This window comes from Sparus aurata, chromosome 23 (assembly GCF_900880675.1).
Source record: "Sparus aurata chromosome 23, fSpaAur1.1, whole genome shotgun sequence".
NCBI classification, from domain to species: Eukaryota; Metazoa; Chordata; class Actinopteri; order Spariformes; family Sparidae; genus Sparus; species Sparus aurata.
In genome coordinates, this window is record NC_044209.1 from 28525630 (window position 1) to 28548579 (window position 22950).

The 22950-nt window shown below is 40.6% G+C and overlaps 2 protein-coding genes across 5 annotated transcripts; one reads left to right on the forward strand and one right to left on the reverse strand.

Annotated features, from left to right (window-relative positions):
* The first annotated feature begins 409 nt into the window (after positions 1 to 409).
* On the forward strand, positions 410 to 14242 carry ift70 (intraflagellar transport 70). Of its 4 annotated transcripts, none has more exons than XM_030408014.1 (20): positions 410 to 598; positions 1123 to 1188; positions 2171 to 2380; positions 3052 to 3108; positions 3295 to 3430; positions 3613 to 3717; positions 3932 to 4060; positions 6171 to 6220; positions 6794 to 6946; positions 7651 to 7716; positions 7892 to 7945; positions 8538 to 8603; positions 8852 to 8928; positions 9169 to 9376; positions 9545 to 9592; positions 10301 to 10372; positions 10612 to 10715; positions 11677 to 11755; positions 12768 to 12897; positions 13335 to 14242. In XM_030408014.1, exons 1-20 carry the CDS (start codon positions 551 to 553, stop codon positions 13469 to 13471), a joined length of 1995 nt encoding a protein of 664 aa, XP_030263874.1. In that variant the 5' UTR covers positions 410 to 550; the 3' UTR covers positions 13472 to 14242. The 4 variants fall into 4 exon arrangements, with proteins under 4 accessions (XP_030263874.1, XP_030263875.1, XP_030263876.1 ...); XM_030408015.1 differs by having other exon boundaries at positions 8858 to 8928; XM_030408016.1 differs by lacking the exon at positions 9545 to 9592.
* c23h16orf89 (chromosome 23 C16orf89 homolog) lies at positions 14023 to 20586 on the reverse strand. Its single transcript, XM_030408018.1, has 8 exons — positions 20215 to 20586; positions 18481 to 18633; positions 17951 to 18101; positions 17152 to 17269; positions 16036 to 16198; positions 15782 to 15886; positions 15514 to 15603; positions 14023 to 15270 (listed from the first exon to the last, which is right to left on the reverse strand). Exons 1-8 carry the CDS (start codon positions 20393 to 20395, stop codon positions 15167 to 15169), a joined length of 1065 nt encoding a protein of 354 aa, XP_030263878.1. The 5' UTR covers positions 20396 to 20586; the 3' UTR covers positions 14023 to 15166.
* Positions 20587 to 22950: the final 2364 nt, after the last annotated feature.

The following is a 22950-nucleotide window of genomic DNA, read 5'->3' on the forward strand; positions in this document are numbered from 1 at the left end:
CAGAATGAAAGAATGAGAGAAAGAAGATGTTATGAAATCATAAGTAAAGACAAAATAATAATTCAATTTAATTTCAATGTATTTTAAAAGCCACGTACATTTTCATTCTGCTTGTTTTCATAAGAATCTCTTCCTTTTTTTGAATTTAGAAATGTCCTTTTTCCAAAGTCTTTCAGTTATATCTCTGGCTCTTCCTGCTTAGTCTACAACTGTAATTGTCACAATAAGCATGAAATAACATTTGATATAAATGTAATATATTGTTTCTTAAGAAAGAAAGAACGAAAGAAAGAAACTATCAACGACTTTCTGCACACAGTTAAATAAAGGTTGAATTTGGAAAAAAAAACAGGTTGGGTCGTGTGAATCCATTCTGTTGCGCGATTGGCTGTCAGACATGTCTGTCACGTATTCCATTTCCGGTCTGTTCCGTTGCTAAGTAACAGCGCCTAGCCACCTAACAGAAGCTAGCTTGATGCTATATTCATGAGTTTGGGAAAACACAACGTTTCGAGTAATTTCTCGTCGATAAAACTACTCGTTTGAAGTCATGACAGCTATAAAAGACGGGGAGTACACGGCTACAATCTACAAACTGGTGAGAATATTCTTCGGTTTAGGGTTTAGCCGCAAGCTAGCGTCAACACTGCACGTAACTAACGTTAACGGTAAACGAAACTCCTCTCAAAAATAGTTTGATTTAACTTGTGTTTCTGCTCACAGACAAACAGAACCGTTTCATTTGACTGGCATTACCTCCCCGGAATTGTGATAAACTGCTTATACGTTCAGCATACATTACATTTAATATAACTGTTAACTATTTTGATAAGACCTCAATTTGCTAATCGGTATCGTTATCAGTGCTGCAGTTCAGCGTAACTATACACTGTTAACGTTACCTGTTTAATTTAAATAGTTTGCTAGAATTATGCTAGTTGTTCAAGTCTATTAGAACCAGTTTAGCACATAGTGTTAGCTTGCTTTATGTAAACAGCTTGTTAAACGACAAGTGGAGTCTGTGACGTGTTCCCGGCTAGGTTGTCAGATTGTGCTAATGATGTTAATATGATAACAGACACTGTATAAAACCATCTCATCTAACTCTCATCTGTCTTTCAGATTAAAGATGGCCAGTATGTGGAAGCAATTCACATCCTAAATGGTCAACTTCAGAAACACACAAAGGTAAGTGTGGAATAGTTTGTAAATGATAATGTCCAGAGTAGACTTATGTTTTTTACATGTCTGAGGGCTTGTTTTTCTCATATTTGGACTAAGAATCGTAATTTATGAGCCTGATTCGATCCAAAGAAAATAAATCAGCAACAGTTTAGATCCTTGATTAATTTTCTGGCAAGAATACTGAGGGATGCAACTAATTATTTTCATGATCAACTGATCAACCTACTGTTAATCATTCTGTCAATAAAATGTTGTGAAGAAACTCCAGCCAGAGCCTCCCAGAGACCAAGGTGTCATCTTCAAATGTGTTGTTTTGGCTGAGGAAAAGTCTGAAACCAAAGATACTCAGTTGACTCTGACATATGACAAAGACAAGCAGCAAATCCCCCTAAATATTGTAGACTTATTTCATGTATTAGGATTAATCAACTATAAAAATAGTTGTTTTTTTTCTGTCGATCAACTAATGGAGTGTGTCAGCTCTACAAATATCAAACTAACACAGGTGTCAGTCTCTCAAATGTGGGGATATATCTTATACTCTGAATTGAATATGTGAGTTTTGATCTGTTAATCAGACAAAACAGGCAATCTCAGAGGAAAACACTGTTTGAAGCTAGAAAGGTGGCAGGGTCCGCCAAATATAAACACAGTAAAATGTAAATTGTTTCGTCCTTTAAGGTCAGTTTGTTTATTCAGTTTATTCAGTCATGAAAACAAAGAGAGTTTGTTTATTTAGTTTGTTTAGTCGTAAAAAAAAAAAATCAGTCAATGAAGATCTTTCTCTTCTGATTAAAATTTCTTCCCAAAAACTACTTTTTTTTACATTTGCTGCTGTGATACCTGCAGATACTCTATTTGTATATTTCATTGTGTCTTAGTTACTTACAAAAGATTAGAATGATTAACATGTTTATCCATAAAACAGGACTTTATGTCACAAACATTACTCACTACATAACTCTTGCTTTCAATTTTGTCCCAGTCCAGGGCAGCGCTGTCTCTGATGGGTTACTGCTACTATCACATCCAGGATTTCACCAACTCAGCAGAGTGCTACGAGCAGCTCACCCAGCTGCACCCAGAGGTGGAGGAGTACAAGGTGTACTACGCTCAGTCTCTGTACAAAGCTGGGGCTTATCCTGAAGCCACCAAGGCCTCCTTCGTGCTTGACAACCCCAGCAGTCACACCAAGGTTTTCACAAAAACACACACACACACTACCGGGTTCAAAAACTCTTGTATCACCTAAACCTTTGCAGCAGCTCCACTCAGACTTGCTGCTTTGTTTATGAGGAAATTAAAGTTTTCGGGCCCAGGTGTTCCATCGCTGCGTTAAAATTTGCGATTAAAGAACACCACCTTGTTTACACTGGAATTGTTTGACTCTGTTCCCTCCATCTGTTACACACTTTCCATCACTGGGAGCTGTTGTTCGACAGAAGTGCCCTAACAAATGCATATGGGCCGTAAACAAACAACAAATTAAATAAAGCATCGAGCAGAAATCTGTATAGCTCAGCAACAAGAAACTCATTTTTATTAACTAAGTTCAAATAATGCTGCCTGTAAAGGGAATTTAACTCCACCTTGTCAATATGATAAGATAAGGAAGAAATATTATGTTTCATGTACATTTTGTTCAGAGAAAAAAATCAGTTCCTGGTAATGAGAATGAATTATGGATGACACTTTGGATCAGACTCTGGAGTTCATGTTCGCGTTTAAAGTTTTGCCCCAAAGTCAAACCAGCACTTGGCTCCTCACATCATGACTCTAATTTACTTCTCCCTCTCTCTCTCTCTCTCCTCTCTCTCTCTCTCTCTCTCTCTCTCTCTCTCCCTCCTCTCTCTCTCTCTGGCACAGATGGTGAAGCTGCAAGCCTGCATCAAATATTGTGAGGAAGATTACTCTGCTGCCAAGGTGACGAGCTCTCTCACATTCACTGATAATACATACAAATTATAGCTTTTCTGTCCAATATGGTGTAAATTATTGTCATTTACAGCCAAAAACACACATGAATTCTAACTGTACCTGTGTGTGTGTGTGTGTGTGTGTGTGTGTGTGTGTGTGTGTGTGTGTGTGTGTGTGTGTGTGTGTGTACAGTCCATGCTGGAGCAGCTGCCCCAGGACGACCCAGACTACATCTACAATATGGGCTGTTTGCTTTACCAGGACGGCAAGTACGAGGAGGCCTGTAAGAAGTTCATGTCGGCCATGCAAGTGCTGGGATACGTGCCAGGTAATATTCCAAGACGCACACACACACACACACACACACACACACACACACGAATACATACAAAACTATAATTTTGAATTGCCTCATATGACGCTTTTAGATTAGGAATGGGTTCAAAAACTGTCCTGTAATCTGAAAGTTCATCCTTGTTTCTTTGTGTTTCTGCCTCTTCTGTCTGTCAGCGTTGTCCTACAACATCGCCTTGTGTTACTACAACCTGAAGAACTACGATCAGGCACACAAATACATCGGAGAGATCATAGAACGAGGCATCAAAGACCATCCAGGTAAAACCACAACACTGTGAACCACTTTCATCTCATCTGTGTTGATTTTACTGTAGTTAATTTAACTGACAGCAGACGTACTCCTCTAAATCCATTTCATCTCACTGCAGAGTGACTTTAGCCAGTCTAGTTCCAGCCACTCATACTGAGGTGATGTTGTGTTTGTGTATTATTTGATGATCTTTTTGACCTGCATGGTTTTTCTGTGTGCCAGAGCTGAGTGTCGGCTTGACGACTGAGGGAATCGACCTCCCGAGCGTTGGCAACACGCTGGTGCTGCAGCAGACGGCCCTGATCGAAGCTTCCAACCTCAAAGCCGCCATCGAATACCAGCTGAAGAACAGTAAGAACCTCATTCAGTGTCTAACCCTGTCTGAAACTTGAAACGTGTAACGTAAAAGCAGATGAAGCAGGAAAGTCAACAGGAAGTTGTGTAGTTTTTGTATTTAGTTTATTTAATATGAAATGAAGACAAACTTTGGCAAAGGGCAAAATATCAAATCTGATATCATATGGATACCCCGGGGAAACACTGAAACAACGTGGAGTTTACAGAATTTTAGATTTTCATTAAAAGATCGAGTGCAACAGCATCTAAATAAATTTACGCCTGACTGAGATCAGTCTTGTTCTTTCGAGTGAAATTCTACTGAGATGCTTCAGGCCTGATAGCTCTGAGCGGGATTAGCTTAGCTTTGAGATTTTACAGATGGCTGCTGTTCCAACAGCCGGACAACACACTTATCAACAACAGTTTACAGGGCTGTCTTATTTAATGCTTCAGTGGTGCTGAAACAGGAACCGTCACCAGTTTAGCCCTTCCTGGTCATTCAGGTGCTAAACTTGTTGTGTAAGCACTGATCTGTAGCTTGTATCCTTTGCCTTTCCTCTTTCATTTGTCGAACATGCGAAGAATTTCCAAACAGCTTTCCTGCTGTTTTTGTTGTCATCCAGGAGGTTCTGCACATGCCATCGTTAATGAGCTGTAACACCGTATCTAAATGGAGCGAGTGAGACAAGTGACAAGACAGCACATGAGTGAGAGAGAGGAGGCAGGGCAGAGAAAAGAGAGCAAGAAAGTGCAGCTGGTGTATCGATTCTACAGAATATGAGTATCAAAACTGCTTAAAATATTTGAAATATATTGCTCTTAGCAACCAAACCTCAGAGAATTAAGGACTGACCCTGCCAAGAACAGTAACTATAACTATAGCTATAAATATTGTTTAAGAAGAGTGAAGTCACAACAACATTGGTTTTTAATAGTTAGTTATCCTTACTAAACTACAGGTGGTGTGATGTGGCTCACATCAGGTCACTTTCACAGAGCAGGGTTGTTTCCAGCTTGTTAAACAGAATCTGAAAGAAAAGGATGAAATCCACCTGCGAAAGAACTCGTAGAGCCTCCTTTTATCTTCAAAAGCCGGGGTTTCCTCCCTCCTCTGGTCTCTGACACATTATCAAACAGAGTCTGTGGGATGAGCTCACATGTTGAGCTTACAAGAGGTTCAAGGTAACACAGAGAGTTTCAGGAGTTAGACAATGACAGATCCACGTACGTCCAGAGGAATAAGGTTCCCAAACTACCACGTACATTAAATTACTGACATACATCGAATCTATTTTAAAAGCTCCTTTTTCAAGACTGCATCTTAAAATGTGTTAATGAATTGTATCATATTCATGTCCCCATAAATGAGACTATTTTATGGTTCAAATTTCCAGTAATTATCCTTGTATCAGTTCATAAATCGCTTTGGGCTTAATTATGTGTTGAAAACTCTTTAATCAGTTTTCATCTTTTGAATTGCTTTGTATTTAATATGTTTGTCTATTTATCCATTTGTTAAATTTTGTTATACTTCCACTTGATGTGACATCAATTTAATTGTTCTTTGTTGAGATTTTGACCACTGGTAGCGCCATGGAGCCGTGTTTTTACGAGGCAAGAGAAAGAAACATGCAGGATTTACATCAAATCAGCTTTTCAGATGTTTTATTTGAAGGGAAATGCATTCAACACATTTGTTAGTTTGATAAAAAAACGCTGAACAGAAGCATAACATTTGCACAAAAACTCCACAGGGTGCTTTTAAATGTGCAATATGTATTTGTTTCAGTAGAAAAGTATTAAAACATTTATTAAAATTATCAACGGAATGTGAAAAAATTGCAATTTTGCAGTTAAGGCGTCTATGTATTGTGTTGCAGAGATATCTACTGGTGCAATATCAGCCATAATTAGCAACATTTAACGATTACTCTGGTGATACGCTGCCCCCCATTCAACAGTTGGCTTATTGTTACATATTGCACCTTTAAGCATTGATTATTGATATTCATCATGATCATTTTCAAGGCTTTGTTCTGTTAAATGTGTTCATCCTGCAAAGAAAAGTCTGCAGGAGAAACACTGATACAGACTTTTCTTTTTTTTCTATTATTTTCTGCAGTGAAAGTAGCTCAGGACGCGTTGACTGACATGCCCCCCAGATCAGAGGAGGTAACTATCATCTTCCGTTCACTCTTACTGTACTTCTTCTGTGTGTGTGTGAGTGTGTGAGTGTGTGAGTGTGTGTGAGTGTGTGTGTGCAGCTGGATCCTCCACACCCACTGGCAATGTGTGATTATTCAGTTCTAATCTGAATTAAGGCTGCCCGGACCTGCCCCGCTCACAGCCTGGAGATAACAGAGATTAATAGAATATTAGAATAGAGCCATAGGTGTGAAGGCTTACATGGAGGTAATGATGATAGTTCTATCGTCTTGAAACTGCTTCATTAAAATTAATGCGGGGACGGGGCCACTGTCCTTGGTGCTGTCTGTCCCAGCCACTGAGTCATGACTGTCTCTTACAGCTGAGAGGAGTTAAAGAAGTGTACGACTAGTGCCCCCTAGTGGAGTTTAATACCCAGTGCAGTCAGAGTCCAGATGGAAACAAACTAAATGATTGTTTCTGCGTGTTTGTGTCATAAACCCAGTACAGTTTTGTCTCAATGCAAGACTTTACAGAGGTATGAAACATATTGTATCCCGTGCTATCCAACTGTGATGTGTGTATGTGTGTGTTTTGCAGGAGCTGGACCCGGTGACACTCCACAACCAGGCTCTGTTGAACATGGACACGAAGCCGTCTGAGGGTTTCGAGAAGCTGGCCTTCTTGCTGCAGCAGCCCTCCTTCCCGCCCGTCACCTTTGGAAACCTGCTGCTGCTTTACTGCAAACACGAGGTACTCAACGGTGTTACGGGCTCCTGAACCCTGGAGGTCCCAGACTAGATACACTAGGGTTAACAGCGAAGATGGACAACTGTTCCGATTCCCCGTCTAATGTTTTACTGGTGTACTGTTGTCTAAGGTCTGAAGCAAAAAACAATCGTAATATTCACTTGAATATAGAGAAAAGAAAATGAACTGTTCCTTTCATATAAAGAACATCAGAATCTATATTCAGTCCTACAGCAAACAGAAACCCCTTTTACAAGAGCATTAACGTACCTTGCAGTAATTTAATCGCTTAGTAAATGAAACATTTTCTCTCAGATAGTCTTGATTAACATCGATATCCACCCACAGCTCCCTGTAACAACCATGTTTACACCAGGGTTGTTATTCTGGTGATATTAGATTGAGCTGGTCTTCATGACAGTGTCCACCCCATGGAGCTGTCTTCACTGGAGAGTTATTGTGGTGTTTTCCATCAAAAACATGCCACCCTCTGTTACATGAGGGACTGTGTCAGCATTTTCCACCAGCCTGAACACCACCGAGGGTCCACGCAGGGAGTCACAATGTTTTGAAAAGAATTTGGAGTCATGTGGTTTGAGTCTCAGTGGAAAGAGCTGAAAACACACACAGAGAGCTGCAGAGAGGCGACGGTCTTTCATTAAAATGGTATTAATGTCACTGCTGGACTCAATCTGTTTCTCTCTCAGTACTTTGACCTGGCAGCTGACGTCCTGGCAGAGAACGCCCATCTCACCTACAAGTTCCTCTCTCCAGTAAGTCACACACAGGGTCTGACGCATGTGGTTATGTTTTTATTAAAAGTCACATCAGGCACGGATACAAATCCACATTTTCTGTGTGTTCTTCCTGCACAAACATTCTTAATAAACATGACTGGTCTCCAATGACAGGATCCATATTAATGTTGTGTGTTTTTGTCCTTTTCAGTATATGTATGAGTTTCTTGATGCCTTGTTGACCTGCCAGACGGCACCAGAGGAGGTACTGTAGAGATAATAAACTGGGAAAACATTAAGAGCAACATTAATCAATATGTCTTATATTAACAATGTACTGAATCTCTATTTGAATCTCAGATTTCGTTTTTTTAGAGTGTTTTAGTGTCTTTCAGCTTTTTGTTTTATGTATTTATGAACACATTTACTGGATGATTTAGTCTCATTCACATCAATCAGCAGACACCAATAAAACTTGTGTAGAAAGACTGTTTGCTCACAATTCACCATAACAACTTCATAAGGTGATAGAAGTCACTGTTGTGTATAAATCTCTTTCAGATGCACCCATGTGGCCAAAAATCATTAATGTAGCTTTAGAATAGTTGATGCATCTACTTATACTTACAGGATGTCAGGTAATGAATCATTTTAACATTCTGCCGACTCTGTGGGCAATTTAGTAAATCTCTCTCATGAATATTTACAAAAACATCTAGTCACAGTGCAGCTGTATGTTCATCAGTCACCTCTAGAATGGCTCAAGTTTTGTTGTTTGGTTCTTAGTTCCGTTTTTTTTCCTCCATGAATGAAGTCATGTTGACCTGTTTGTCACCTCCTGTCCTTTTCTGCTGCAGGCTTTTAGGAAGTTTGATGAGATGAATGGAAAACTGACAGAGCAGTTACGCAAGCTGGCCAAGCAGGTTGTTTACCTCCTTCCTCTTATTTCTCTCTTGTATTTTGTCTTAAGACATTACTGATATTAAAACATACTGTATGTCACCCTGTAATGGCTAAATCAGATAAAGCTTAATCTGTCCGACCATTCCAGACATCTCAAACACCGTTTTACTCTTCAAAGTGGAATTCTTATAATGTTGTAATTATTATAAATCCCAAGATAAACAGTAGATTTTGGTTGAAGGTAATTTTTTTGTCCATCTTCTCTAAGTTGCAGGACGTCAGGCTGGTTCGAGAAGATGAGGTGCAGAAGAAAGCTCTGCAGGAGTACGACCTGATGCAGGAGAAGTGAGGACACACACACACACACACACAAATATACATATACATAAACATATGAATATATATACATATATATATATATATGAATACACACACACAGTGGTGAGATGTGAGAAGTAAAATATTTGAATGGCATTTGAAACAGGTGGCACATTAATTGGGAGGCTGCTTGTTGATATTTTGCACAAATTTACAATATTTTCGCTGATTATTTCTCTCTGTGTGATTGGCCCGTTCTCTCCACAGGTACATCGTGGTCCTGATGGCCCAGGCTAAGATCTACTGGAACCGGGAGAACTTCCAGATGGTGGAGAAGATTTTCCGTAAGTCGGTGGAGGTCTGCAACGAGGACGACACCTGGAAGCTGAACGTAGCCCACGTGCTCTTCATGCAGAACAAGTACAAGGAGGCCATCGGCTTCTACGAGCCCATCGTCAAGAAGCACTACGACAACGTGAGTGCTTCATGACTGAAGGTCACATTCATGCAGAATGTGGAGGGAGATTTCGATTATCAGTGTGAGATTTATTATACCTAACACTCAACCCCTTTCTTGTATTTTGAGGTAAACACTCACTGACAGTTGGAGGACTAACCTTCACCAGTTTGTCTTTGTGTCCAGGTGGAGCAGTGTAACATTCAGGAGTGTCCCTGCAAGTGCAAACCTTCGGTAACAATAGAGACCAAACAGCTGTGTTTTGATCTCTGCAGTGTCTTCACATCTGTGCATGACTTCTGTTTTTACACATTTTCTGCTGTTCTGCAGGGGGTTTTGTTTTGATTGATTGTTTGCAGTGGGGCTCACGATACTTTTGGCATGTGAAAAGTTTGACTTTTCAGAAAATTATTGTCAAAATATTAGACAGTTACTCATTTTATCAGAGCAGCCTTGTTCAGCAGGGTTTCTTCACATCCTCGCAGTGGTGTCACAATACTGAAATGTCTAACTTCGACACAGCGTTATCTATCGTATCATCAGCAAACGATCACGATAGAAATTTCACTTGTCAGTAATTCAGATGTTCAGGGTGTCAAAACGTCAAAACAGCATATGAATCATTAAGACATGAAGGCAAAATGTTCTACAAAAAATGACTCCAGAAAAAGAAGATATATTGATTAGATCTTCAAATGATTCTACATCATTTTTCTACACATTTACTTAAGTCTCAAAAAGTCTGATGTCAGTTTAAGGAAGGTAGCACGAACTCTGGGTTGGTTTCAACAAACAACTTTTAAGGTCTGAGTGCTGACTGACCGGATGTTCTGTTAAATGAGCCAGAAAATAAATGGCACCAGTCCTTCAATAATGTTTTAACAAAGAGATGATTAATGTTTGTGTGTGTGTGTTTGTGTGTGTGTGTGTGTTCCACTGTAGATCCTGAATGTGAGCGCTGTGGTTCTGGCCAACCTGTGTGTGTCCTACATCATGACCAACCAGAATGAAGAGGTACGAGAGAGTCACACGCTGTTCACTTCAGTAACTAGCACATTATTTCTTTCACCTCTGTTTGAGGTGACGACAGGAGTTGTTTTGGTCATTCAGTTTGAAAGCTGATCTGCGTTCATGGTTTGCTGTAAATATAAACTCTTTGTGTGTCCATGTGGAGAACCTTTACAGGATTGATTAACAGTCTCCTGATGCCTGTGGTTTTTCCTCTGTTTCCTCTTCATGTTCTCGTCTTACAGGCTGAGGAGTTGATGAGGAAGATCGAGAAAGAGGAGGAGCAGATCTCCTACGATGACCCCGACAAAAAGGTCTTCCACCTCTGCATCGTCAACCTGGTTATCGGGTGAGTTCCAGCTTCTTCTGCCTTTTTCTACCCTGCTAGAAAACTGACTCATGTTCCGATTACACTGGAGGCTTATCAGCATACAGTCATGAGTGAGCTTTTTATAATCTGCCTTCACTCGGCTTTGTTCCTCATTTCTTTCTGCTCCAGGAACCTCAGAAATTTCTGAATATATTTCACCACTGCAACCTTTGGCTCATATTTGACACTGACACATTTCAGTTGTTTTAAGTGAAAATAAAATGAAACCAAGGTTAGAAAAATACGAGGAGACATGAGAAGATTAATAATCCAAGAATCTGTGACGAAATATTGTCACCCAAGGTTCGCTTTCTAAATATTCTGAAGATATCGACCGTATTTTACAGCCGTCTTTAGTCATCTGTCGACCTATGTCACATCTAAGAGAGGTAGAAATCTTAAGGCGCATCAAAATTCTATTTGATTCCAATACAGAGGGCATGGATTCAATAATAAAACACTAGTGTATAGTTCGACACAACCTGTATACAGTTTGGCTCCTGAACAGGTCCATGTGCTATCTTTTAGCCGAACGGCTCAGTTTTTTTGTCGCTCATGCTCAGTTCTCTTCACCAAAACTCAAGATATAGTCACACTGAGAATGTAAACACAACACAAATCTTTAATCTGTCATGTTTTAAACTCCATCTGTAAGGAACACACAGTCCAGTCTTACAAATTGTTACAGTTGTTCATAATGTCAAAACTTTTTGACTTTTCTGCATCGAGATGTCAGAGATTCTGAAGCGAGGATCTTGATTAGTGCAACAGGTCATATGACACCTGAGCAAGTGCCATTCAGTGAAAACGGAAGAAGCTCTTGAAAAAGTGGTTCATAAAACTTTGACTTTGAACATAAACACATACTGTATATTTTCCTAAGGTCAGGTATGAATTTTAAATCCCACTCAGCAATGCAAATATTGTGTTTTTCTTTCAGGACGCTCTACTGCGCCAAAGGGAACTACGACTTCGGCATCTCTCGTGTCATCAAGAGCCTGGAGCCTTACAACAAGAAGGTCGGCCATTTAATTGTTCTCACAGTCACCCTGAAAGATTACAGTCTGCACATTCTGAAGGAAAGTTGTTTGGCTGTTATTTTCTGAAAGTATCGGGCAGGACAGGAGATCATAAACACCTCCTCATTAAAATGTCAAACCTGAAAGCTCAAGTTCAGAACCAAAAATACTTTCCAGGACTCTCTGAGGCTGAGCAGCTCTTTTCGGGACCTTTGATCCGGTCCAGTCACAACAGCAGACTGCGGCTGCAGCTGAGTCCACTCAGCTCCAGCTGGGAACACAAGCCGTCATCCTGAGTGTTTCCCCCTCTCGTCCTCACAACAGTCACCACCACACAGTCACGTTCACAGTGAAAGCAGGAGTTCAGGAATGTGAAGCCTGGCGAGCAGCTTCTCACAATCCAACCGTGTTGTCAGAACTCTGAAGGAAGATGTCTCTGCTTAGAACCGTCCTGTGTGGTCAAACCACGAGTACAATTTATTACAAAAAACAAGGACATTAGCATAGCAAAGACTTTTTATATGTTATTGTTGTACTATATTACACATTGTGTTATATAACTACTTCTCATCTTATATTTATTTTATGTATTATATTCTTACCAGTGCAGTGCCCCTTCAGAAGACATGTTCACCACAGATTATCTGAGAATGTGAGAAGTTTATAGAACTTAACAGCTCAGAGACGAATATCAAAACATGTTTGAATTTACGATTTATAATCTGGATGATAACATCAGTACTTTCCAAGTCAGACAACAACCAACAAGAGAAGGCATCCCAGAGCAGCTGATGGTGTTGCCAGGCAACAGCAAACATTCTCGCCCTTGAGGCTAACGTTAGCTAGCACACTACTGTTGACGGAAAGTTAAAATCTCACATCTAGAAAATCTCCAACACAACAAGGAACACTTAAGATTTGTGTGTGTGTGTGTGTGTGTGTGTGTGTGTGTGTGTGTGCGTGTGTGTGTGTGTGTGTGTGTGTGTGTGTGTGTGTGTGTGTGTGTGTGTAGCTGGGGACGGACACATGGTTCTACGCCAAGCGATGTTTCCTGTCTCTGTTGGAGAACATGTCCAAACACATGGTCATGCTGCGGGACGCCGTGGTTCAGGAGTGCATTCAGTTCCTGGAGCACTGCGAGGGTGAGCAGCACTCACACACACACACACAAGTTCTGGTGTCAGTACATTTTTAGTGGTTAATGTACCAGTCATTTAGTGTCTCAGTTGCATTGTGGGTAATGTGAACTTTGGGTTTTGAAAAGTACTCCACTGTTGGGCTCACTATGGACAGTTTAAAACCAAATAATAAAAATCGATACAACAGAACCAGAGATATCACTTTTACTCCACACATTCTTCTTTCTTTTCAAAACCTGGTGCCTACATTACCCACAATGCATCTTAGCCACTGAGTGACATCACTGTAGGCAATTTATCAGATGACATGCAGCTTACTCTGGAGCCACAAAAGGCTTCTTACTACACCCAAGAACTGTAAACAAACTTGGACAGTATGGAAAATTGGTGGAGTGACCCTTTAAATCTTGTTACGGTTGTTTTGTTTGTGTCGACTCCAGCGTACGGTAAGGAGGTTCCAGCCATCATTGAGCAACCTCTGGAGGAGATCCACACTCACATCGGCAAGAACACCGTCACCTACGAGGCTCGACTACTCAAGGCGCTGTTCTACGAGGTCATTGGCTGGAACAAGTGACATCATCAAACAGGTGCCACTGTGACCTGAGAGGTTTGCTGATCTGTAAAATCACCAGCTGCAGACGGAGAGGAGATGTTGTTTGTGTCTTCGTGGTTGGAATCAAGAGACAATCAGCACATGTATACTGACACACACACACACACACACACACACACACCCCAAGCTCTTATTTTGAAATCGAGCTGGGAGAGTTTTGGCAGAAACAGGTCTCACATCATCAAACCTCTCATGTGAAGCGTATGAACTGTACAATGTGCTCGGTCACGTTTCACATCTTGTTGTTTGCAGCAGATATTGTGTGAACTGTTGAGACAACTTGATAACTTCATGTACGTAAAAAGGAAGTCTGACTCCTCTGTCATGCTTAACTCATGTAACTTTATCTGTTCATCTCTCTTAAGTAATCTTTGTCTTTTCTCTAATTGCCTGCCTCCAAACAAACAGGTCTCTCTTAATGACTGTTACACGAGGCCTCTATCTCCGACTGAAGCTCCACTTCAGGTCAGAGATGATCTGTATTTATAAGTGAATGTCACAACACAGCACACTTTGTTTTATTGGTTGTTTATTCTGTTAACATAAAATACATGAGAGCTTTTTGTATGTAAGTTCATCTACATGCGTTTAATGTTCATGCATATTTCATCTTTGGTCAGTGCTGGTTGTTCAGCTGCCTACTGGCCCCGTTTTATATTCAGAAGACAAAATGTTTGTGACAGAAAAAACATAATTTAAAGACAATAAAGATTGCTATTTTTGAAAACAAAAGTATTCAGGCATTTTTCTTTAAAGCTACATAAAATATGTCTCTGCCTTTTTAAATAGGGATGCTCCAATCAGGCTTCTAATGGCTGATATCTGATGAAAGCTGTTTACATTACATTTATAAATTAAACTACAAATATAGCCGACTACTATAATACTTATAATTAAAGTTTCTCGTGTTTTTATATAAACGCCAGTTGACATGACACATTCTGTGATCAGGTGAAGCAGATACTGTCATAAAGGCGAAAAAGGTCACATTCAAAAACATTCATGGTCGCCAAATACGTCCTAGATTTCTCCAAACAACTAGTTGGTTATTCTCAAAGTAAAAGCCGATTTTACATTGTGGATAAAACACTATACACATCACGACGGGCCGTCAAACAGGTGACATTAAGCACCTTAGATGGATCATACAGACAGATGTAATTGAATGACAGTAGCTGGGAAGATTTCCTGCAAAAAAAGTTGCCTATTTTCTGTTTAATGTTGGAAAAAAATATAAATTTAGCATTTTTCTTTAGCGATCAGCAGCCAGATGACACCGCCTGCCTCACGGCTCCACATGGACAGGAACCTGAGCTGTTTTTAGATGATAGTTTGCTGGAGATCAGATTAACCTTTTTTTTAAACTACTAAAATTATTTAAGCACATTTTTAGCATTTCCTGAGAGATTGGAGCATCACTACCGTCAAATGGCATCTGCTGTAGGTCAGACTCAGCACATGTGGAATAAACAAACACATTTTTATCGTTATAATAACCAGCCACATCTCCAGCACTGTCATCACAGAACTATGTTCATAAAACATTATATTGTGTCAGAAGTCAGCCTTCAGCGGTGAAGAGCAGCTCTACCTGAAGATCTACAAGGTTGTTACAGTGTGAACACGTGTGACGAGGGTGGAGGTTGGAGAGGCGGTTCAGGAGAGTGGCCTCTTCGTTATGTCCTGTTCTGTCAGGTAGTAGTTCAGGTATCCTCCCACAGCGCCAACAGCCACACCCGTCGTGTGACTGGAACAGCCGTCTGAGACAGGAAGACAGAGTGAGGAACAACAAAATACTAAAACCACAGTCATAAAATGCTCCACAAGTCACTCTTTCATTTATGAAGTCAGCTTTCTTTAATGAATACAACAGCTCGCATCTTCTCTGCTCACATCTAACAATGTGGGAAGGTCGAGGAATCGATGGGGTACAAACTGAGAAACTGAGAAGACGACGATGACTCTGAGCAGAGGACGCCTCATCAGATCCGTCACAAACTGACCTGGAAGTATTTTCTCCCTCCTCTTCACTCTCCTGTGAGGCTGCAGCTCCTTCAGCAGCTCGTCTCCGATGATCTGAGAGATGATGCTCTCTGAGAAAACAGAAGAAAAAAAAAATCAGCTGACGGTTTTGTGGGTGAGCAGTTGATCCACAATTCATGAAAAAACAGAATATAAACTACAGAATAACTGGTTGGTGGAGCCAAACAATGCTAAGGTGGTAATTTAAACTGTTATTGATGATTATTATCGTGCTGTTCAAACACTCACTGTCTCTCCCAAAGCAGCCCACTTCCTCATCCTGCCGCCGGAGGATTTGCTGCAGCCAATCAGCTTTGTAGAAGTCGGAGAAACCGGCCATTCCACACATCAGGACTGTTGATGGAGAGCAGAGGAACGCAGGTCAAAAAACATTTTAGAAGTCCTTCATTTTTCGACATTGTTCGGTATTCTGTATCTTAAATCAGAATGTTTTGATGGTGCAGAGCTCAGTAGTCGAGATCCTGCCCCGAGCAGACACTCACTGTTTTCCATGAAGATATCAGCCATCTGATCGGTCAGACCGTCTTTGATGAGGTCCTGGTTGGCCTTCATCATGTTGGAGCAGAAGATCTTCTTGTAGCTGTGTTCGGTCATGTTGGCTCGGGACGCTCGGGTGTCTCCTTTCAGCAGGTTGGTGCAGCCTTTCTGAAGGAGACACAAGCAGTCGGCTGCTCAGTCGAGGCAACAAGGACAGCAGTGACTCTGCTGCATGTATAAAAGTAGTATGAAACATCTCTGTGGCTCCAGAAGGAGCTGCATGTAAAGTGGTAAGCTGCCTCCAGTGACATGAGCATTGTGGGTAATGTAGGCATCAAGGGCCAAATGTATAAAACTCTGTATACATTCAGGTGAAGAAATCTGTGTACACACAGAACAGGAGGACGTGTTCTCACCTGTCTTTTCCTCATAAATCATTCTGAATTTATTTCCATGTGCATGACTGTTCCCGATGATTTATTATAAATGGCTCTAAACACGCCCCTACCTTACCTAGTTTAGTTTTGAGGAGAAATGCCAGAAGAAGAAGTGAAAAAGATGAAAACGAGAGTTATTTGGAGGCTAAAGTTCTGGCATCAGCAACAAAATGAAGTAAATGAAATGGCAGAAAGTGACAGCGTGCAAGTTCTGAGCCACGGACTCGGGAAGAGGAAAAAGAAAAAGGGGTCTGATTTGAAGCGAGAAGCGAAGAGGTGAAGGTGCTCTCACTCCAGTTGATGAGCTTCATCATCATGGGCCAGAACATCAGTACGGTCCTGGAAAACCTCGCTCGAGCCTAAATTGCGATTTGGCGATGTCCTCGGGCAACACCAAATCAGCTGTTGTATCATGTGACACGTCGTAGTCACTACCCAATAAAATCTTTATTTATATAAAGTCATGTTATTTGTTTATTTACATGAAGTAAATTGTTCACATGTGCGTGGTTTATACATATGGCCCCAAGTTTTAAAAAATAAGAATATGTAGAATATATATATATATTTTCTGTTCATCTGTTTTTAAACCTTCCATAACGAGTCCATCAGTGTAACAGGAGTGCACTGCAGACCAGTGGACTGCTTTTCAAAGGAGGAGTGATGATTCAACATCCATCTCACCATTTGGCCGATCATGAAGTAGAACAGCTGGTGGGACAGAGAGTAGTGAGGACAACCAAAGCGGGTCATGGTGTCCCGGCAGGCCTTGGTGACGATGCACGGCGTCCCGTTCGTCTTCCTGCTCAGAACACAAACACACGGTTCAGACAGAAATACTGAAAAAAGGAAGAGTTTCCCAAACTGTGCTCGTTTGTTTTTCTAACTTTTTGTTTTTTCTTGTGTTTCTTCGGCGCCTGCTGGGAGACAGAGAGATATTTCAAAAGTTGATTCTGTGACTGATAAACTGAAATTAAAAGAAGCTTATTGAGATTTTGTTTTGAAACTGAAAACCTACAATGAGATGAACAGAAACAGCAGCAACCTCACTTTTGACTTTTTTTGATAAGTAAATTTCGTTTGTGGACTAAAAAACCCTCACGTCTTTTTCAGAGGATATTAACTGTGAATCAAAATAAACTTTAAAGAGTGTTTCCTTTTTTGCTCCTGAGGACTTGAAAATGTATTTTTAGCCTGAGTTGCATCTGCAGATCCTCTCAGGCTGCATGTGACCTCAGTGAGCTCCACCAATCAGAAGAAAGGACGACCTGACAGGCAGTCTGAGGACACAGCTACACAGTCAGAGGAGACTCAAACTGAAACAGGATTATTTTCAGATCTTTCCCCTCTGTGAGTCTGGTTAAGATTAGTTAACTAAATAACTTAAGACAGCGACTCTGATGTGAACCTCCATCATCCCTCCTTCACTCAGATGTCTTGTGGTGAAATGAGTGTTTTGTTCTCAGTCAGTGTGTGTTGGTACCAGGTTCCCAGCAGCAGGGTCAGACATTTGTCGCCGAGCTGCTCGTCGTAGCACTCGTTGGTCATGGTGGAGGAATACACCAGGCTGGGATCTGTGGACGTCCACGTCTGAGGAATCAAATAGAAACTCCACGACATCACCGGCTCAAACTCTGCATGACACAGAGGACAAGAAGGACGGAGGAAATGTTTTTTTACTTATACGTGCATCATAAATACTGTGAAAGTGTCAAAACACACTGCTCGTATCCATAACTTCTGCGTTTAAACAAGCCGTCAGGACATCTGTAACACTGTGATGTCACCATGATACTGTAACCCTCTCAGCCACGCCCCCAGCACGGCACAGCTGATGTGGAAACATGGTGGGCGGGGCCTGCTCAGGCCTGCGAGAGCTGACCAATCAGAGCAGACATTGCATTGTGTTTCCACATGTACTGCTGAGCTTCAACGTCACGCACCGTGTCTCCTGAATCTCACCTGTCTCACCTGGTTGTTAACTTGAGTTAAAGGTTTGTTTTCTTTTCTCACCTCTGTAGTATTTGGGGTCGTTCTGCTGCACGGCAGTGGCGGCCTTCTCCAAGCTTTGATCGAGACGTTTGGCGAGAGCGACTGCGGTCGTTCTCTGAGCCCAGCTGACCGGGTCGCTGTGAGGCCACGTCCGAATCGCTTCCTTCAGTTCAGCTGAGACACAAAACAGACGCAGAGAAGAATCAGGATCAGGAAGTCGGAGTTAAAACACTTTCTTCTTCGTGTGGGTGGACACATGGCCGAAATATAAAGTGACGATCAATATAATCACGATCTATAATCCTAATCACTCACCAAAGGAAGAACCAGCAGCCAAAAACTGTCTTGTGTTATTTGTTTTCTCAAGTTCAGGAGTTTATTTATGTCATTATCACAGAATAACAAGTGTAGTTTTCCTGACATGATGAGATAAATATGAAAAATGAATCCTTTGTCACAGAAAACAGGAGATTGTTTCCTCTTATTCCTCAAAGCTTAATGTCTATTATATGAGCAGCACCATGCCAGCATGCATACATGATGTCTTAACAAGTGCAGCAACTGATTAAAAGGTCCTACTTGTAAGAAAAGATGATTTTTGACCTTTAAACTGAAACATGTCAGATCATGGAGAACGTTTCACATCGTGTTGTTTGCAGCAGATATTGTGTAAACTGTTGAGATAACATGTTTCATGTAGGTAAAGAGGAAGTCTGTGTCATGCTTATCTCATGTTACTTTATCTTTTCATCTCTCTTAAGTAATCTTTGTCATTTTTTGTAATTTCCTGCCTCATAATGATTTCAGAATAAAGTACACTGCTTCACAGACACTGATGCAAATGCTTAAAGACAGCATGTAATCTGCACATTACCTAAAGTTACATGTACTTTACTTTACATGAGGAGGACGAAGAACTTGGATCTTGTACTTGAGTAAAAGTGATAATACAACAGTGTGGAAATACTTTGTTACAAGTAAAAGTCCTGCAATCAAAAATGTACCTGAAAGTACAAAAGTAATACCATCAAATATATTCTTAAACTACCACAAGTAAAAGTACTCATTATGCAGAATAATATATTATATTATTGGATTAAAAGTATTGATTATTCATGTTTTCATTACTTTAGCGTTGTAGCTGGTAAATGTAGTTTAAATATCTACTGTACCTCAAAATATGACTAAGTAAATGTACTTAGTTACAGTACAGTAATTGAGTACATTTACTTAGTTACTTTCTATTCGTTTGCTTTAGTGAATGTGTGTAACTACAGTGTTTGGATTAATATTACAACACTGTGTACTTTACTCACATCTTGTACTTGAGTAAAATTATTAATACCACAGTGTAGAAATACTAGTTACAAGTAAAAGTCCTGCATTGAAATGTTTACCTAAAAGTACAAAAGTAATCAGAGTATAATTAAAAAGTAAAAGTAAAATCGTACTCATTATGCAACTACTTTATATCTGTTGTACCTATATGAGTAAGTAAATGTACTTAGTTACATTCCATTCGTGAGAACAAGGTCCTAACATTTAAATAAACAAGAGGTGGTTTAAGAGTTAAATCCTTTGCACATTCTCCAGAACACGGCCCAGTGGGTCCGAACCAGCCAGGAGGAACGAACAGGAAGCTGCAGAGCTCCTGCAGATGTTTCATGCAGCTGTCAGGACGCGGCTGGTTTCCAGCTCCGGACCTGGTTTCCAGCTCGGGACCTGGTTTCCAGCTCGGGACCGTTGTGTACTCACCCTGCATCATGAAGTACCCGAGCACCCCGTCCAGGTTGATTTGCTCGTGTTGCCGCTCCAGGAAGGATGCTGCCCGGGAGAGGCTGCCCAGGATGTCATCGATCACCTCCGCCTGCGAGCCGCCGGACACTGCGGCAATCAGAACCAGCACTGCGGCCAGCTGGAGCCCCAACGCCCGCATCTTCTCACTCGGACAGTGGACAGTTTTCTCCCGACAGAAACACGGAGAGGAGCGGGGAGGACAGGCTGACTCTCCACTCCCCACACACCGCCCAGACGTCCAACTGCCTTATCCGACCACTCTCCGACCACTCCGTTGCCTCTTGTCTGACCCGTTCGGCAGAAAAGGTGCATTGAACACACCGCTTCGACGTGCTGCCTACGCCACAGTAGCGTGTACGTTCTGCGCTTGCGCGAGATGCAATAAGCGGGTGGCGCTTGTGTTGTGAGTTGTAAACGAGAACCTTATGCACGCAACTCTCTTTACTTTCGATCAAAACGAAACTTAACTATTTCCGATAAAAACAGCTGCATACTAAACATGCAGCAAGGCATTACCAAACTTACACAAATTAATTCGTCCTGAACGGACATAACAACTAGTCTGGTGCCACTACTGCAAAACATGAAAACGGGGAATGACGGAACGGAGTACATAGAAAAACAATGCGCACACAGTATTCCGTCCCTCCCACACACCGCACTGATTCGCCAGCACACCGCCAATCAGAACGGCCATTCAGCTGGCACACAACCAATCAGAGAATCCAATGGCTCAGACGTCCGACGGCCCTCCTCCTCAGACTTCGCATGCACAGTCGGATCCGACAACGTCCGCGCGGCTCCGAAAGCTTCCGACAGAGCCGAACACACCAAACATATTTGCTCCCGACCTCGTCCGAGCCTCTCCAAACGCTTCAGACGTCCAACGGTTGGGCTGGTGTGTACAGACAGGGGGGAGGAAAACAGCCGTGACGTCAGAGAGGCTGCAATTACGAAATCCCAAACTTGAGAAGGTGAAAAAAAATAAAAAATAAAGTAGTTTATTCTTTATTTCTTAGACACTTAATCAGCCACACAAAGAGTCCAAAATCATGTTAAAAGGGAAGTTAATGTATTTTTTATTTAATTATTTTTATTGCATTTTTTTTTATTTGGGATTTCATCACAGTTCAAAGTCTGTTTCTTTCAAATAAACTTCATTTTGAAGGTTTATACCCTTTTTACTATATTGTTACTAACAGGGACGTGCACATGATTATAGAGGGGCTCAAAGTCAGAAAAGGGCAGTACGCTTAGCACAATTCTTTTCAGGCTTTAATAACACAATATGTAGATTAATTAATGCAAAATTAAAAAACAAAGTACTTACAGAAAGCTAACTACTTAGCTGTGTTTCCTGTGTAGCTGTGAGTGATATGCAATTACCATTTCTTTTGGGTCATTTGTGTGTTTATTCACATTATCATAATACTGAGGTTTGGAAGACATGCAATTCAGCTGCGGTTCTTAAAAAGCAATAAAACACTGGTTTATTATTAGGCTATTTATTGGAGGGCAAGTGCAAACTAGAAATACAGGCTACACATCTAAAAATGTGACAAAACCAAGAAATGACTACTGTGACTGTTAGTAGGAACAACATGTTTACAACAGCAAAGTCACAGTAAACTCAATATCTGGAAGAAGTTTAAGATTTGTTGCAGATAAACAGCCACACAGACAGCTGTCAGATTATTCTTAACTCTCATTAACAAGCAGTTAGCTTCGGCTTCTCTCTCTCTCTCTCTCTCTCTCTCAATTCAATCCAATTCAAAAGGCTTTATTGGCATGACATTTATTTAACATGTGTTGCCAAAGCACAATCACAACAATAATAACAATAAGACTAATCAACAAAACAAAAGACATAAAACAATATATGTACATGTAATATAGGTGATATATATATACGTTTATAACATAGATTGAAAATAAAATTAAATAAAATGAAGAGATGTTGATAGTAGGGACAATACAACTAGTTGTAATATAGATAAGTAAAATAAATAAATAATCATAAAAATAAATAAATAAATAAATAGAATAAAAATAAATAAATAAATAAATCTCTGTGTGTGTGTGTCTCTCTCTCTCTCTTGCCCCTCTGTAGCCATTTTTAGAGAGAAAATGCAGCACATTAATAATATTCCTCCTTTTCCAAAAGCCGCCACTGGGGTAGGCGTAAACATGTGACGTGACCTGAAGCACGAAGTTGGGCTGTGAACAGTGACAACGAATTAGTCTTCAAAATAAGAGCTTTACATTGCACCTCATTGGAGTTTAGAACTGGGTTCTTAGCGGGGCTGGCTACTAATATGAAGTGATGTTTCTGTTTTTAATAAACACACTGGTTCACAATCTGTTCGACAGGTTGAAAAAAAAAGATTTCTCCATTTAAACTTTTCAGGTTGTTTCATTTGAGTATTTGCTGGCTGATGGATTCTCTTATTTCAAGTATGCAACAAAAAAAAATGCTGTTATTATATAAAGCTTTTTTCTTCTTCTTTTGTCTACCAAACAAAGTCCATCTGTCAAGTCTTTGTTTTGTTTTAATGCCATTAATTTGATCTTACACCAACTTTACCTCTTGTCATAATTCTATTAACGACATGAAGCATCTGTGCAGCGTAACGACTCATATTCTCTGTTTGTTTGTTGCATATTCCAATAAAGTTATTTGAACTTTCAACCTTT

What these genes read in the sequence shown, in the direction of transcription:
- ift70 (XM_030408014.1), top strand. Translation starts at nt 551, where the DNA reads ATGACAGCTATAAAAGACGGGGAGTACACGGCTACAATCTACAAACTG. An exon ending in AGTGCTGGGATACGTGCCAG is followed by an intron (nt 3,431 to 3,612) that starts GTAATATTCCAA and finishes TCTGTCTGTCAG; the next exon opens with CGTTGTCCTACAACATCGCC. An exon ending in ATCGTCAACCTGGTTATCGG is followed by an intron (nt 10,716 to 11,676) that starts GTGAGTTCCAGC and finishes TTTTTCTTTCAG; the next exon opens with GACGCTCTACTGCGCCAAAG.
- c23h16orf89 (XM_030408018.1), bottom strand. Translation starts at nt 20,395, where the DNA reads ATGCGGGCGTTGGGGCTCCAGCTGGCCGCAGTGCTGGTTCTGATTGCC. An exon ending in CGACCCCAAATACTACAGAG is followed by an intron (nt 18,102 to 18,480) that starts GTGAGAAAAGAA and finishes TGTGTCATGCAG; the next exon opens with AGTTTGAGCCGGTGATGTCG. An exon ending in GAGGGAGAAAATACTTCCAG is followed by an intron (nt 15,271 to 15,513) that starts GTCAGTTTGTGA and finishes TTCCTGTCTCAG; the next exon opens with ACGGCTGTTCCAGTCACACG.